This window comes from Vicugna pacos, chromosome 4 (genome assembly GCF_048564905.1).
Source record: "Vicugna pacos chromosome 4, VicPac4, whole genome shotgun sequence".
In the NCBI taxonomy this organism is placed as follows: Eukaryota; Metazoa; Chordata; class Mammalia; order Artiodactyla; family Camelidae; genus Vicugna; species Vicugna pacos.
Genome location: NC_132990.1, coordinates 68,425,467 through 68,442,334, shown reverse-complemented (window position 1 = coordinate 68,442,334; position 16,868 = coordinate 68,425,467). Strand labels below are relative to the sequence as shown.

Below are 16,868 nucleotides of genomic sequence, written 5' to 3'. Positions count from 1 at the left end.
CAGAGTGCTTAAAAACCTGCGCTCTGTGGAAGCTGACTGAAAGCCCTGAGTGAGCTGGCTTTGTCTTCATAGACCTTGTCAGCTGGTCGGGGTGACATATACTTAATGCAATTGCCTAATTATCTGGTCATCAGGGAAAGACCAGTTGTCATTGCCAACTGAGCTGGGCCATCAATCAGTTAGTTCTGAGTTCATTAAGTAAATTAAAAGGTATGGCTTAAATACTTGAGGAGAAGAATAACAACTCTCATCTCAAGGAGCTAGTGAAAGCAATACGTTTTTTGCCACAGCTGTTGGCTGTGTTGAGCTGTGAAAAATGAGATTTGGAGCTTGACAATACAGCTCAACATCAGAAACAAAAGGAAATCCCAAACTTTGGTAGGGATGCCCAAAACTCTCACCCTGGCTCCCATCACATTTGGATTGTTACTGCTGATAATTCCTTTTAAAACTCTAAGCAGTAGGGTGGACTCTAGCTGTGAAGTAGCCCATCACTCTTGAACTGGCCCACACTGAGGGTGTACATTTTCTTGCCGACAGCTGCCCTGTTCACCTACAGAGAGCTGGACATGTCAGTTATTGTCAAGCCCTGGGCTGGAGAAATGAATGACCAAAGTCTGCATGCACCTGCTATATGCTGAGAATTTGCACATCAAGATTTGTTTTGAGGCTTAGAGATTCTGGTTCCACTCAGTTCCCCTCCTGTGGCAAGACCCCACTGTCATGCTTTATTCCTCCAAACTAAACCACATGCTGTCATGTCCACTCCTCCAGCATCTGTTTGATGCCATTCCCAGTTGCTGGGCTAGGCACCTGGAATTCAGAAATAATTAAGATGTTGTTCCTGCCCTAGAGATGTTACTGAGTCCAAACTCGTTCTGCTCTCTGCACAACATGCTAATAAATCGGGGGACGAAATGTTGGGGCAAGGAATAATGACTTTGTTCAGAAAGCCAGCAGGCCGAGAAGATGGCAGGCTAATGCCGTAGAGAACCATCTTTCCCAAGTCAGAATTCAGGCTCCCTTCATACTAAAAAGGGAAGGGTGTGTGCTTGTTGCAAACTTCTTGGTGTTGGAATCCTTTGTTCTTGCAGCTGTCCACTTGGTCAGGTCATGGTGTCCCTGTAAACCCCGAACAAAACAAATGTCATTTTCTGTTCTGCAACTTTTTATCTTTGTATGAATGCAAAAGGGTTAATACCCTTAAAGGTCAGAGCCTTGAGAAGAGGCTATCCTGTATGTTTCAGGCTGTAGGCAACATTCTTTTACAAAAGGTACAGAACCAGCCGCGGAAACAGCGTAGGGTTAAAGCCAAAGGAACAGATCTAATATGGAGTGAGATTTGTTCTTTTCCACTACAGAGAAATCATACTGCCTTATGCTCCCATGCCTTTACACACAGGACTCCTCCAGCCTAGACTACCTTCCTGGCTTCTGGGTTTGGCAAATTCCAGCTCATCTTTCAAGTTTTTATCAAACCGCACCTTTCTCCCCAGGGGAATAACTTGCCCTGCTTCATTCTCCCATAGGCTTTTGACCCTCATCTGCTGGAGTGTTTGCCACTTTGCATTGTGATTTATTTACGAGTTCACATTCCAAAGACAGAGACTGTGCTTTATCCTTCTGTAAATCCCCAGTGCCTGACACTGAGTTAATGCATAAATTGCATTGATACTTGAATGAAAGACTAAGTTAATAAAAGAGGATAACTATTCTTATGTGAGATGTGTAGGAGGATAGAAGTGGGGATGGAGCTGGAGAATCAATGTGTTTTTCTAATATCTCTTTTGCCAGCAGGGGGAGAGATGTGCTTATAAATATCCCATCATTGAAGCCTTTAGGATCTGTGGTCTAAAAGGCCAAAGAGGGGCTCACGGTCTTTCTCGGTGACCTCTCAAATTTATAAGGAGGCATTTTGCTTCAAGGGAGGGGGGATATGACCTTGATTGACTTGAATCATATGATCTTATGGCAGGCTATTTTCTGTTTTTCCCTTGAATACTTTGTGATTTCCTGTTCCTTTTGGGGGGGGGGGCGGAGGCAGGAGGGGATTGAGAAGTGATGGTGATTATTCATGGTTTCAAACCTACAGGTGACACAGTTCTGTCCTCTCTGAACACCTTTCAATGCAATGACGGGGTCTGAGAGTTTAGTTATTTGTTCCTGGTATACGCTGTCCAAGACTGCTAAGGGGAGACCCCTTCCCTCTCTGCTCCTGGCCCGTTGCTTTACTTTCTCAGCAACCACTCCAAAAATGCACTCACTCTTTCTTCAGTTTTCTCTTCTATGACTGAAGAGTTTGTACCTCTTGCTTTGACTTCTCTCCACTCCCACTCCTGTATTTCTGGATTCCTTGTAGGGTAGTTCCAATGAGATGTCCCATCGTCCCCTCAAGCTCACTACTTCTAAAAGTTAGCTGTTTGTCTCCCAGCTGCACTCCTGCTCCCATTCCCTCTATTCCATTATGCCCCATTGGGCACTGAAACCAGGAAGTGAGGATTAGGACAAGCTGGGGCCCCCTGGTGGAAGATGTAGGTGCTGTGAGTCACAGTCCTTTGGCAGAGGCAGTTCAGCACTCTGGAGAGCTCCTAGTGGGGCCAACTCCTCAACTCTGGTGGCTCCCCTGCTCCTTCCCTGCACACATCAGCCTTAATATACACTTCCTTGTCACTGGAATTCTCTGGCTGTAAAAGGAACCTTATTCTTTTCTTTTAGGCTTAGTTCTCTGGGAACCAAAGACTTAATGGACCTGGGTTCAGTCCTTGCTTTACCACTTACTGCATGCACTACCAGAGACGAAGTTATCTAATTGCTCTAAGCCTCAGTTTCCTCTTTTGTAAAATTATATATATATATATATATATTTTTTTTTAAATTGAAGTATAGTCTTTTAATAATGTGTCAATTTTGGTGTACAGCCTAATGTTTCAGTCATACATATGCATACATATCTTCCTTTTCATATTCTTTTTCATTATAGGTTACTGCAAAATATTGAATATACTTCCCTGTGCTATACGGAAGAAACTTGTTTATCTATTTTGTATATAGTAGTTAAATCTGCAAATTTCAAACTCCCAATTTATCCCTTCCCACCTCCCCTCCCATAAACATAAGTTGTTTTCTATGTCTGTGAGTCTGTTTCTGTTTTGTAAATAAGTTCATTTGTGTCTTTCTTTTTTAGATTCCACAAATAAATGATATCATATGGTATTTTTCTTCCTCTTCCTGACTTACTTCACTTTCTCTTCTGTAACATGAAATGGCAGTGTATCTACCTACTTGATAGTGCAGTTGTGAGGGTGAATTAAGACAGCACATATAGGAGGGGAGAGTACAGCTCAAGTGGTAGAGTGCATGCTTAGCATGCATTAGGTCCTAGGTTCAATTCCTAGTACCTCCTCCTCTAAAAATAAATAAATAAACCTAATTACCTCTCCCCCTTAAAAAAAAAAAAGACAACACATATAAAGTATGCAGCACATAATATAAACTCAATAAATAGTAGTCACAATTTTTATTATTATAGAAACTATTAGTACAATTATATAAATTCTTCTTAGTAATACGTGATGATATGACTTGAGGCTCTCAAGACAATGGCCTGACTATGGGAAATTGCAGGCTAGTTTTGTGGGTCAGGAGTAGCAAATGAGTTTAGGGGGGCAAGTGAGTCCTAAGAAACTGCTCTGTCCCTTGGGTACATATTAAGACAGCAGTGAGTGCTTTAGGGTTAGCCCAAATCAGAGTCAGTGTTGGTAAAGAATAGCAGGCCCTTGCAGATTTATAGACTAGGAAATATTCTGCATGTGGCAAATGGGAAAGCAGGCCCAAGAGATCCAATAATGCCTAGCGAGGCTCAGCAAGTTGGTGTCCACGGACAGAGGAGGACTGGATCTCCAGGCTCTTGGTTGCTCTTTGCTGTCGGTCTTTGCACAGTTGCCTTCTCCCGTGGAAACCCCTTTCCCTGCCTAGTCTTCTTGGCGACTTCTCTTTTTCTCATCTAGAATCAGCTCTCCAAGCCTCAGTTACCTCTTCTGTGAAATGGGGTTGTGCTGGCTATTCACTAGGTTGTATGGAGAGGAAATGTGACAGTGTGAGTCAAGAGCTTAGCTCTGACGCAGGCATACAGTGGATGTTGGCACAGTGAGAGGGTGGGCACAGGTGTTACATCGATCTGTTCATGTGTTTGACTCAGCCGCTGCATCATGGGCTCCCTGAAGGTAAGGGCGGCTTCCTTCGTCCTCCTGTTTTCACTTCTCCAGCTTTGTCTCCTACCACTAATCCTCTGCTCCCACGTGTGGGACCTCTCAGCATTCCCTGAGCCTGCCACCCGGCTCAAAGGCATGACTTGCTTGTATGTTGAATGAATTGATGTTTCAGCTAAACATGGTGCCTTTAGACTGGCTTTCTGGTGGGAGTTGCCATGTGGAAAGCATTGAACTGGCCTGGGTAGCTGGTCAACTGGGGATGAGCTGCCCCGAGAACTGTCAGGAGTGACTTCGGGAAAAGTTGTTTGGTATCCTGGATGGGAGGCAGTGCTGCTGAAATGGAGATCTGATTTGCTTTGTTTCCATTCCAGTTAATAAACACATTTAAAGTTTTGATGTGGAAGAGACTGGGTAATTGGAGGCCTCGTGGTGCATTGGTATCATTTACTCACAGTGAGGGAGCAAAGAACAGGGAGACTACCGTTGAGAATATTCCAAAGCATAATGGAGTTAATTTATAATTGATAATTGATATTGGAGCTCTTTTCCATAGGCTGAATTATGATGGGGTGGAGTAAGAGCCATTAAATGTGGTTATTTTGTTGTTTGTGTCACCCTTATGAATTAGAAAGTGGAAAAAGAACATAGTGCTAAATTGGTATCTAATCTTTTCAGAGCTGTTTGCTAAATAAACTGGAATTTTAATTAAAACTGCAAGCCAAGAGGTAAATCACTTTAGAAGTTTGTGAAGCTTTTTTCTTTTGCCTAATATAATTACCACTAATAAAGATTCTTTTCGGGTGGGAAATCAGAGACCAGAATAAACAACTGGAGGAGGTTGCTATGGGGCACAGAAATTATGAGAGGAGCGAGGTTATCTTTCCCTCCTGCTAGCGTGGGCTTTTTTTTCCTGTGGTTCAATTGTTTGGTAACCGTTTTGATCTCATTAAACGTATTGTAATCAGAAGCAGGAGCGAGGTGGACGACAGCCCTCACCGCAGCTCCTCCAGCTTTGATTCATATGAGTCAATTATAATGAATGGATTTAATAAAAGAAAAAATACAAGATGCTTTGGTGATTAACTCAGCGAACAACGAATGGCACGCTTACCGGGGGGATCATATTTGCAGCAATGACGAAGGGAATAGGAAAAGAAACTTCATAGATCACAAGAATTGCAACTTTCCAGCAAAAGGTTGTTAATTACTTATCCTCGTGCTGTATTTATTGGCTCTATTAGGGGATGAGTAATTATTGTCTTCCCGGGAAACCCACTGGAGCCGGACGGCGGCTTTATTAAACGAGAAGTCTCCTCAGAGTGCTGGTTATCCCTGTGGGATCCTCTCCAGTCAGTCTCCAACGACCAGGAACGCGGAGGGGGTGAGCCAGCCCCTGGCACAGAAGGCACTCCTTCAAAGTGCCTGGGCTGTCACAGCAGCTCTCCCTCCTGAACCCTCTACATGCTCTCACTCCCCCGTGCCTTCCCCACCCCTCCTCCCAGGCACTCTTTTCCTCTTTGCTGGGTCCTACCCCACCCCGCCCCCATTCTCCTTTCTAGCATGGCCCTGCTTCTGAGCACTTCCCTGGGCGCTCTTCCACCTGCAGAGTTCAAGCTCCTCGGCTTGCCCTGTGAGCTCGTCAAGGTCAGTGGGGCCGTGCTGACCTCTCCAGCTCTGTCTCCCTCCTGATCCTGGGCTGCAGGCACCCCACCCTCTCCCGGACCCCCTGCTTGGCATGCACTGTCCCCTCCGCCCGATTTCCCTTTTCATCTCTGCCTGGCAGATGCCAACTTCACACCCACCTCGAAGGGCCCCTCCTTGGTTCAGCTATCCTCCCCTTGCTCCTCCTGGGCCCTGACACAGCACTGGGTTGCACAGAAAGCCTTTGTCTGTTAAGGATCTGCCTCTAACCCGAGGCTGGTTCCCACATCCCGGGAGCCTGTCTGATTCACTGTTTCTTTTCAAGAGGTGGACTTGTGTTGTAGCTGGCCGGCCTCTGCTTTCTCTACCACTGGGGGAATCTGAGGACTCGCTCTGTCTCTGCCCTTCTCATCCAGGGACTTAATTGGATGAAGAATCGTGAAAGAGGCCTGCTGTCAGTATTCTAAATTGGACTACTCTAGCTGCTACTATGTGCCGGGACGTTCACGAGCATTCTTTCACTTACGTGGTTGTTTTTCATCTTTACAGCACCTCCTGTGGGGGAGGGTTTGCCATTCCTCTTTTTCAGATGATGAAACCAAGGCCCTAGGTAGCCGCCAGGCCTGAGATTTGAATCTAGGTTCTTGAGCTCCACCATCTCCTTTGGGTAATATCTTACCAGCCAGTAGGTCTGGGGAAGGGTGATGGGAAAGAATGGAAGAGAAGAAGGAAACCAGTTTTATTTGAATATCTACTGTGCACCAGGCATTGTGTGCCAGGCACAGTGCTAAACACATTATTAACCCATCTAATAATCCAGTCACGCTGCCGTAATTGTTCCCACTGAGGAAACAGGCTCGGAGTTTCTCCGCGTGTGGGCTTTCCCTGAAGCCCCATCCTGTCACCAGGAAGCTGGCAGTTCCCTCACCAGCATGGGGGGAGGTCCTTCCTCATCAGCCACATTTTCCACGGGCAGGAGGGAGCCTGGCATCTCCCTGGGGTCCCTCAGTTGGGTCTCTTGTCACCCGTCTGGGTATACAGCAATGTTGTTAGCTGTGATAAGAGCAGCAGAGGAGTGAGCTGGCCTCCCTCTCTCAGGCTCTAAAGGGATTCCTCTTCTTTTGATATGCTCACACTTGGCAGGTAGAGCCGTGTCCCATCTGGGCACACCCTTCAGGATTTGGTGAAATTCCACTAAAATTCTCTCTGTTGGCTTTCTTTCTCGATAGAAGAAGAGTGCTAAATTTTTAGTCCGTCTTTGAAGGGCAGTTGTTCAGTCCTTCCCTTGTCTTAACTGGCCTTCTGTGGACTTTTCTGTGCAACGTTTTTCCTTGAAGTGTTAACCACAGCTCATTTTTAAAATTATAGATGTATGTGCTCATTGGTTTTTTATAGATTAATCCATCTATCCAGCGATCCAGCTTAGTAGAATCAAAAGAACACCATCTTTGGAAATAGACCAACATGGCTTCAAATTCTGGGTTTGCCACTTATTAGCAACGGGATTGTATTTTTTCATGTCAAGACGGAGGCGTATATGTAAGACACCTGGCACATACTTAAGTGCTTGATAAATAGTAAGAATTATATTCATTGTAAGGATATATTAGTCTTGAATTCCTTCCTTCTCAGAGTGCTTTCCCTATGACCCTGTTCTAAAACCAGAATGACGGATTCATCATCTATTGCTGTGTAACAAACTTCCCCCAAGGTCAGCAGCTTACGACGACACACATTTATTGTCTCAGGTGATTTCTGAGGATTAGGAATCTGGCAGTGGCTTCGCTGGGGCTTCTGGCTCAGAGCCTCTCGGGAGACTTGACGGAGGCTGAACGATCAACTTCCAAACTCATTCACGTGGCTGCTGGTAGGAGGCTTTGATTTCCTACCTCTTCTAGGCGTCTTCAAAGCAAGTGGTAATGAGAGAGGGGCAGAGACACAGAGACTGAGAGGGCACAGTCTTTGTATACAGGTATCCTTTAGAAGTGACATTCCATCCTTTCCGCTGTAGCTACTGGTCACCTAGAACAAGCCTGTGACACTGTGGGAGGAGACTACACAGGACATGAATTCCAGGAGGCAGGGATCAGTGGAGACCCTCTTAGAGGCTTCCGACCACTAGGCTAGGTGGGGGAGGGGGAGAAAGAAGAATAAAGTGTCTCCGCCCTGAAGCATCCTGTCTGGTAGGGAGGCAGTCATGTAAACAAAAACACCCTACGGGCAGCGGCGGTACCTCGGGCGTGCACAGAGTGGGGCGGGAGCGCTGGAGAGAAATCCAGTGCCCGCCTGAGGGCATCGTGGAAGGTTTCCCAGGTGCAGGTGAACCGCGTGTTCTTATTTAAGAGCCGACCTAATGATGCTTGGTGTTTGGTTGGCATCTTTTTTCATTGAAGTCACTCACTGAGGTGATTTCCTTGGACATTCAAAATAATAACTATCCCATCTAACAGCCATTGGCTGCTTACAAAGTGCTTTCTCACACATTACCTCAGCCTCCATAGCAGCCCCGGGAGGCAGACAGGCTTTATTGCTGCCACTTTCCTCCGTTGTGGATGAGCTGCTGAGGCTAGAGGGGCGAGGTCAGGACATCCAAGTCTCTGGGTGGGGTGTGGTGGGTCGGGGCCCGAGCCAGGGTCTTCCTAGTCCAAGCGTGTTGCTCTGGCCGCAACACCTCCTGTCTGTCCACCACCGCCCCCCAACCCCGAGTGCTTTAGGCCCCTCATTTTAAAACAGCAATTTGGGTCCTTTCCCCCTAAAGGTGCTTTACACAGATTCTTGCCCAGATCAAAGCTTATTTGCCACTTTTATGCCCAATCACTTGAAAGGTTTTTCTGTTCATGAAGAAGCTTTATGAAGAAAATCATTCACAAAGTATAGAAATGTGAATTGTGCTTTCATCAGCATTCACTGGGAAATTTCATTTTGCAGAAATCCCTCGGGGGGTTTGGACTTGCTCTTTGGGCCATTAGGAGAGCGACCGGAACATCGGTCCCTCAAGCACAAATATGCTCAAAGGACATAATGCTTTCAGTTCTCGTAAGAGCCTGGCTATTGCAAGGTTTTTTTGGGTTTTTTTTTTAAAAGTCCTTTTGGGCAAGACGGAGAAGGATTTTGGGTCCACAGAGATATGTTCGCTGAAGGAGGAACTTCCTTTGTGACAAAGATGGTAGCAGGTGGGGTGAAGGTAGGTCAGTTTCTCTAGTCCACGTGTGACTTTACCATGGTCGTGATCAGCTCCAGAGCAGTTGTGTGCAGTTAAGAGCCTGGGCCATGGGGTCTGGCAGACCTGGCTTTGCTCCTGACTCTGCCCTTACTAGCTCCGTGTCCTTGGGAAAATTATTGATTCTCCCCAAGCTTCGGTTTCTTCATATGTAAGTAGGATTAATAGACACTCCCTTCTCGTGAGATTGTTGTGAGGAGTAAATGAGGTAATATATGTAAAGTGTTTAACACATAGACGTGGTAATAGGCATCACATAAATGCTAACTTTAATGATGATGGTGATGATGTTGTATTTGAGTAGCTGCCATTCCTGAGCACCTTTATTCACATATTCGTTCATGAAACATACCAGATGTTGCTAACAATTGTGTCTGTGAACAACTGGAGGCTTCCGGGAGTCTTTGATTCTCCTACAACTACATGGGAAATATTATGCATGTGTGTTTTTCTGGAGAGACTCTCAAAGTGAGTCTTGACCCCCCCCAAAAGGTTAAAATAAATAAAGTCTCGGGCTTGGAGTTAGAGATACACAAGATTAGGAAGGTGTCTTCATCTTTGAAGAGTCTGCAGTGTCGGGGAGCAGACAGACTTGCAGATGAGCCATTGCTGGGTGACCCGTGAAGGGTCTGAGTGATGGAGGCCACGAGGAAGGGGGTGCTGGTGAGACAGCTTCATGGAAGGAAGAGGGCAGATGGTCAGGCTGAGTTGGAAGATCCCAGGCAGACGGAGTGGCATGTAGAAACCCAGGCCACAAAACAGTAAAGTGCTGTTTACTTAATGTCGAAAGGAGTCTGGCTGTGACCGTGCAAGTGCCCAATGCCGCATGGTCCCGCTGGAGGCGAGCACTTTGGCAGAGGGGAGTTTGGGAAGTGTCTTTGAGACCAGGCTGGGAGCTTACTTATGGGGAGAGTGTCGGCAAAGGAGTGACATGGTCAGAGCTGTGTTTAAAAAAAAAAATCCCTCTGAGTGTGGGGTAGACGGGAAGGGGAGACCTTGGTGGGACGGGGAGGGGGAATGTTGGGGAGGAGGCTGGTTAGTCCTCATCCAGGGGAGAAACGAGGCCCCGAATTAAGGCAGTGGGAATTCAGAAAGGAGAGGAAACTTACAAATAAATGAGGAGATAAACCAGAAGACTTGCTGACCAGTGGGCTGTTGGGGAGGGAGAGGGTATCAGGAGGGTTCGCAGAATTTCGGCTTCTCATTTGCCTGGGGTCTGGGACCCACTGGACACCTGGTTAGATATCACTGGAGACCTGAGACAAGAATGTCAAATAGTTCCTGGTCCTAGAAATTCAGTGTTACGAGGGAGATAAGGGTTACACGTGAAGTACATAACAGTACGTATTATAGGCATGGGAATTAAGTGCTGAAGACACCAGCAAAGTGATCATGGGGGGCCCAAGTAGTTCCGAAGCTCTCCACATCATCATGTTGAACGGGCAGTTGTTAAGACCCACCTTGCAGGACCTCTCAGCCACATCTCCTACCTGATCTTCCTTCCCATCTCACTCTACTAGCCCTTTCTCAGGAACAGGGTGACCATTTAATTTGTTGCCCAAACTGGGATACATTTGAAAGCGAAAAGAGGTGCTATTAATGATGACACCAGGACAACAGGCGTAGACTGGAGCTGTCCTGGGCTGGTGAACACGTGGTCTCCTGACTCAGAGCGCCTTCTCTGACCTCCCCAATGTGCTCGGTCCCCTGTGTTCTCGTTGCTGCCCGGGTCGCATTTCAGCCTTACTGTGGTTTGTGGTGATACCCTGGATTCCACTTTTTCTCCCCAGGGACTGAGTGCTCCATGAAGGCAGACGTGTTCCCGTGTGTCTTCATCACCTGAGACACACGGTGCCACAGAGTAGGTTCTTAACGTATAATGAGTAAATAAATCAATGATGAACTCAGATTTGTATTGTTCTGTGTAGCGTACAAAGCGTTTTCATTTCCAGTATCTTGTTTGGTCCCTGTTGCTACCTGGTTTTCTCATCTCAGTCTACTGAGGACACGGAGGTTCTGGTTGTTTACAATCTTACAGTTAGTAAGTGAACAGAGAAAGTCTAGAAGTCTCAGGTCTTCTGACTCCAAATTCAGTGCCTTTTCCAGAAGGGTTTAAAGAAGAGAAAAGGAAGGATGACTCCCAGATTTAGAGTCTGGGTAACTGGGACGATGGCAATGAACCTGAGAATGGGGAGCAGGGAATCTGAGAAGTGTTTGTCAGTTTTCAATTTCCCCATGAAAATCCATGCGGCAGTCCAGGCTCCAAAGAGCTCAGAGTAGAGTCATGAATGGCCCCTTAGCCTGGGGGGTGGGGCGTAAGCAGGTAGTTTTTTGTTGTTGTTGTGGTTGCTTTATTTAGAACATAAAATTCACCATCTTAACCATCTTTAAGTGTACAGTTCGGTGGTGTTAAATACATTCACAGTGTTGTGCAACCATCACTACCATCTATCTCTAGAACTTTTTTCATCTTCCCCAAACTGAGACTATACATGTTAAACAATGACTCCCCATTTCCCCTCCCCCCAGCCCCTGGAAACCACCATCCCACTTTCTCTCTCTGTGAGTCTGACTACTGTAGCTACCGCATATGAGTAGAATCATACGTTTGTCCTTTTTATGTCTAACTTACTTCATTTAGCATAGTGTCTTCAGGGTTCATCCATGTTGCAGGAGGTGTCAAAATTTCATTCCTTCTTAAGGCTGAGTAATATTACAGTGTGTGTGTATACCACATTTTGTTCATCTGTTGATGGCCAGTCAGTGAACACTTGTGCTGCTTCTACCTTTTGGCTGTTGTGAATAATGCTGCTATGAACGTTTGGGTACCAACATCTGTTCGAGTCCCTGATTTCAGTTCTTTTGTGTGTATACCCAGAAAGAGAATTGCTGTATCATGTGATAATTTTGTTTTTCACAGTGTTTTTTTTTACATTCCCAATGCACAGGGGTCCAATTTCTCGACATCCTCATCAACATTTGTTATTTCCTTTTTATTATTATTTTTTATAATAGTAATCCTAATGGGTGTGAAGTGGTTTTGATTTGCATTTTCCTAATAATTAGTGATGTTGAGCATCTTTTCATGTGCTTATTAGCCATCTGTATATCTTCTTTGGAGAATTGTCTATTCAAGTTCTTTGCCCATTTTTCAATTGAAAATGTTTTTGTTGAGTTGTAGGAGTTTTAAAAATATATATTCTGAATACTAATCCCTTATCAGATATATGATTTTCAAATATTTCCCCCCATTCCGTGGATTGCCCTTTCATTCTGTTGACAGTGTCCTTTGATGCAAAAGTTATAATTTTGATGAAATTTAACTTATTTACTTTTTTCTTTTGTTGCCTATGCTTTTGGTGTCATGTCCAAGTAATCATTGTCAGGTCCAATGTCATGAAACTTATCCCCTATATTTTCTTCTAAGAGGTTCATAGTTTTAGTTCTTGTGATTGGGCCTTTGACCCACTTTGAGTTAATTTTTGTATATGGTGTAAGGTAAGGGTCAAAATTCATCTTTTTTGTATATGAGTATCCAGTTTTCTCAAAATCAGTTGTTGAAAAGACTGATTTCTTTTCTCCATTGAATAGTCTTGTCATCCTTGTTGAAAATCATTTGACCATATATGGGAGGATTTATTTTTGGGTTCCCTGTCTTATTCCATTGGTCTGTATGTCAGTCTTTATGCCAGTACCATACTGGGTTTTTTTTTTAATTTACTTTTATTATTTTTGATTTAGAGCTGTTTTAGGTTCACTGTAAAATTGAGCAGAAGGAACAGAGATTTCCCATATAATCACTGCCTTCACATATGCACAGCCTCCCTGACTATCAAAATCCCACCCCAGAATGGTACATTTATTAACATCAGTGACCCTAGATTGACAGATCTTTATCACCCAAAATCCATAGTTTATATTAGTTTTCACTTTCGGTGGTGCACACTCTGTGGGTTTAGACAAATGTATAATGACATGTATTCATCATCATGGTATCATACAGAGTAGCTTCACTGCCCTGAAAATCTTCTGTGCTTTACCTGTTCATCTCCTAACCCCTGGCAACCACTGATCTTTTCATTGTCTCCATAGTTTTGCCTTTTCTAGAATGTCATTTAATTGGAATCATGCAGTATGTAGCCTTTTCAGATGGGCTTCTTTCACTAAGTAATATGTGTTTCCATGTCTTTTCACGGCTTGATAGCTCATTTCTTTTTAGCACTAAGTAAAATTCCATTACTGGTTGTACCACGATTTATTTATTCATCCACTTACTGAAGGACATCTTGGTTGCCTTCGAGTCTTAGCAATTATGAATAAAGCTACTATAAACATTTGTGTGGAGGGTTTTTTGTAGACATAAGTTTTTAATCTGGGTAAATACCAAGGAGCACAATTGCTGGATCATATGATAAGAGTATGTTTAGTTTTGTAAGAAGCTGCCAAACTGCCTTCCAAAGTGGCTGCACCGTTTTGCCTTCCCACCAGCAGTGGATGAATTCCTGTTGCTCTACATCCTCACCAGCATTTGGTGTTGTCAGTTTTGGATTTTGGCCATTCTAACAGATGTGTGTAGTGGTATCTCATTGTGATTTTATGCACCACTTTTGATTACTTTACTTTGATTAGCTTTGTTATAAGTTTTGGCATTAGGAAGTGTGACACCTCCAAGATCCTTTTGGCTATTTGGAATCCCTTGATATTCCATATGAAATTTAGGATAGATTCTATTTCTGTAAAAAAAAAAGCCACTGGAATTTTGGTAGGGATGGCATTGATTCTGTAGATCACTTTGAGTAGTGTTGATATCTTAGTAATATGAAGTCTTCCAATCCTTGAACATGGGATATCTTTCCACTTCTGTGTGTCTTTCATTTCTTTCAGCAAAATTTTGTAATTTTCAGTGTACAAGCCAATGTACAGGTTAGCCCCTTGCTTAAGTCAATTCCTAAGTATTTTATTCTTTTTGATGCTATTGTAAATTGAATTGTTTTCTTAGTTTCCTTTTTGGATTGTTATGGTTAATATACAGAAAACCAACTGATTTTTGTTTATTGGCTTTGTACCCAGCAACTTTGCTGAGTTCACTTATTATTTCTAACAGTTTGTGTGTGTGTGTGTGTGTGTATAATCTTTAAGATTTTGTACGTAGAAGATCATGTCATCTGCAAACAGATAATTTTACCTCTTCCTTTTCAACCTGGATGCCTCTTACTTCTTTTTCTTGCCCGTTACTCTGGCTAGAACTTTCAGCACTTTGTTGAATAGAAGTGGGGAAAGTAAGTATCCTTGTCTCATTCTTAATATTAGAGGCAAACCTTTCAGTCTTTCCCCATTGAGCATGGTGTTAGTTGTTGAAGCAGTTTTTTAAAAGATCTCAAAAAGATGTGGGATTATGAGGTCCTGGGGCCTATTTAAAATTGTGTTTCTCTGTGTTCTCAGCACCTAACAGAGGGTCTGGCAATAGTAATTATCGAATAAATTGATTTTTTTAAAAAGGCAGTTTCTCAAAACTGAATGAGCTAAGGGCTCCGAATGAAAGGTTAATTTAGGAATCATGAATGTGGCAAAGATGGAAGGACCGTTTTAAGGGTGATAAGGAGTCCTCAGTTGTCCATGGGCACAGAGCAGGTGTTGGTCCCCCAGTGTGGGCAGCAAAGCCACTTGGATCTCAGTAAACTTTGTTTGGACAGTCTGCTTTTTAGAGAAACCTCGCTGGTTAAGGCGTTCTTCCTTTCTCTATATTAGTACTTAACAGCTGGAAGAAAATGACATATGTTGTATCTCTTTGTGTTTATGACTACAGAATTAATAACTTCAGTCCTTAGGATGCAAAGAAAATGAGTGAAGTGCTATAAATTATAGATGGAAGTTGTTAATGCTAATAGAGTGTGTAACATATGCCTCACTTTGGCACAGTTTTGAAATAATGTGAATGATTTAAAGGACTTGAGTCTGTTTGCCTTCATTTTAATTTGGAGTCGTTGGAAAGCATTGAGTCACCACCATTTCATTAGTGATGCTGTGTTCTTCCATTGGAACTTAGCCCTCTCAGCTTGCAGCAGATAAAAATCCTGGTTAACTCAAGCCTTAGGGTGGGAAAATTGGATGATTTTATTTAATGTGTTGGTGTTTCTCTTCATTTGGACTTTTAACAAGCAGGTTCTAAATATGAACTAACATGGCCTCACTCTTTTCTTTTCACAAGGGTCATCTGAGTTACACATTTAAAAAATACTTTGTATAAATGCAGAAGTTGTTGCTAACTGTAAGTAGCAGCAAGATGTTAGTAGGAAGAGTAGGCTATTTTGTCTTAGCGTGGGATTTTGCTGGTTGTGAATAACTGAACTGCTACAGCTTGTGCAAAAGGGATGCATTCTAAGGATGTGCGGCTGCCTTACAGGATCCAAGGGACAGCCGGGCTCAGAAGGGTCTGGGCTTAGGCCCTAGAAGCCCTAGGAACTGAGGTCACTCAGTCTGTGTTGCCAGGGCCACATGGCCTCATGTCTCCTTTTCTCTCTGCACCTGCTCCTTTCTCCTCTCTCAGTAGACTGGCTGCCTTTGCTTCTCTGTGCACACGGTCCAGCACAGCTGCCCGGCTCTGGCTTTTTATCATGTCCAGTTCAAGGGCCGGCAGAGGCTGCCCGGCATCTCTGATTTCCAAGTTCCTGGAAGAGAGAATCTGGTTATCTCATTGTGAGTCAGAGGACCACTCCTGGTTTGTTCATTTATTCATTCAAGAAGTCTTTGTTGAATGCCAGGAACTGTTTTAGGCACTGGGGATACATCCTGCCCTTGTGGACTTTGTGTGAGTGTGTGTGTGTGTGTGTGTGTGTGTGTGAGAGAGAGAGAGAGAGAGAGAGAGAGAAAGAGATTGTAAAAGCTCGTTTTGGGGCACTGGTTTGAATGTTGCAATTTTCAGAGAAAGTGAAATATAGTTTGGAATTCAGATAGACTTGGATTCAGACTTTGATTCCTCCCATTACTGGCTTTATGTGACCTTGGGCATGTTAGATTACCTCTCTCAGCCCCAATTTCTTCATCATGTCCCTCATTAAAATGGGAATAATCCTTTCCTAGGATAGTTATAAAGATTCAAATGCAAGCGTGCCTGTAAAGCCACTAGGATAGTGCCTGCCATGCAGAATCAGAACTCTGCCGCTCAGTGGGTGTGGCCCAGGAAAAGTCACTTAGCCTGTCTGAATCTGTTTCTTCACCCTTAAAATGGGAAAGACTTAGCTACTTCACATGCTTACTGTGAGGGTTAAATCATGCGATGTGTGCCCAGGCGCTGGGGATTGGTACGTAATAGACACTCAGTATCATAGCTGCTCCTCTTGCTCTTGTCATTAATCACATTTTCTCTCTCTCTCCTAGTTCCCATTTGGTCGACGCTTGCCTTGTGATATCTACTGGCACGGAGTGTCATTTCACGACAGTGACATATTCTCCGGTCAAGTGAACAAGTTTCCAGGTATCTGCTGTTACTGTTGGCATTTAAAAATGTTTTGAGGGCTGAGTCTTCTTGGACAAAAACATGACAGTGTTCTGAGATCAAACTGGAGGACCCTGAATTGGGAATTGCTGTCTGCACTCTGCCTCAGTGCCCTGACCTTGAGATCAAAGGTGATCAAGGCTTAACCCACCCAGGGTTTAAAGATGGCAGCTCAAAAACATCAAAAGACAGGTTCTTCTGGTCTAATTCCGCTGATGGAAGAACCTGATTTGCATCTTTTGGGTTTTACATATTATATGGGGGTGTCCTGGTGGGGGACTGTATTCTCAAAATGAAAAAA

General features: G+C 44.0%; 1 protein-coding gene across 9 annotated transcripts in view; it reads left to right on the top strand.

Moving 5' to 3' along the window:
* The window catches only part of TTLL11 (tubulin tyrosine ligase like 11), a 227,283-nt gene that overhangs the window by 26,554 nt on the left and 183,861 nt on the right, over positions 1 to 16,868 (top strand). For all 9 annotated transcript variants that reach the window (XR_012072252.1, XM_072960060.1, XM_072960068.1 and 6 more), the window contains exon 2: positions 16,450 to 16,546. Coding sequence is in view for 8 of the 9 variants with exons in the window: in XM_072960060.1 (XP_072816161.1) it covers positions 16,450 to 16,546 (97 nt within the window). In the remaining variant the exon portion in view is untranslated. The remainder of the gene's footprint in view (positions 1 to 16,449; positions 16,547 to 16,868) is intronic.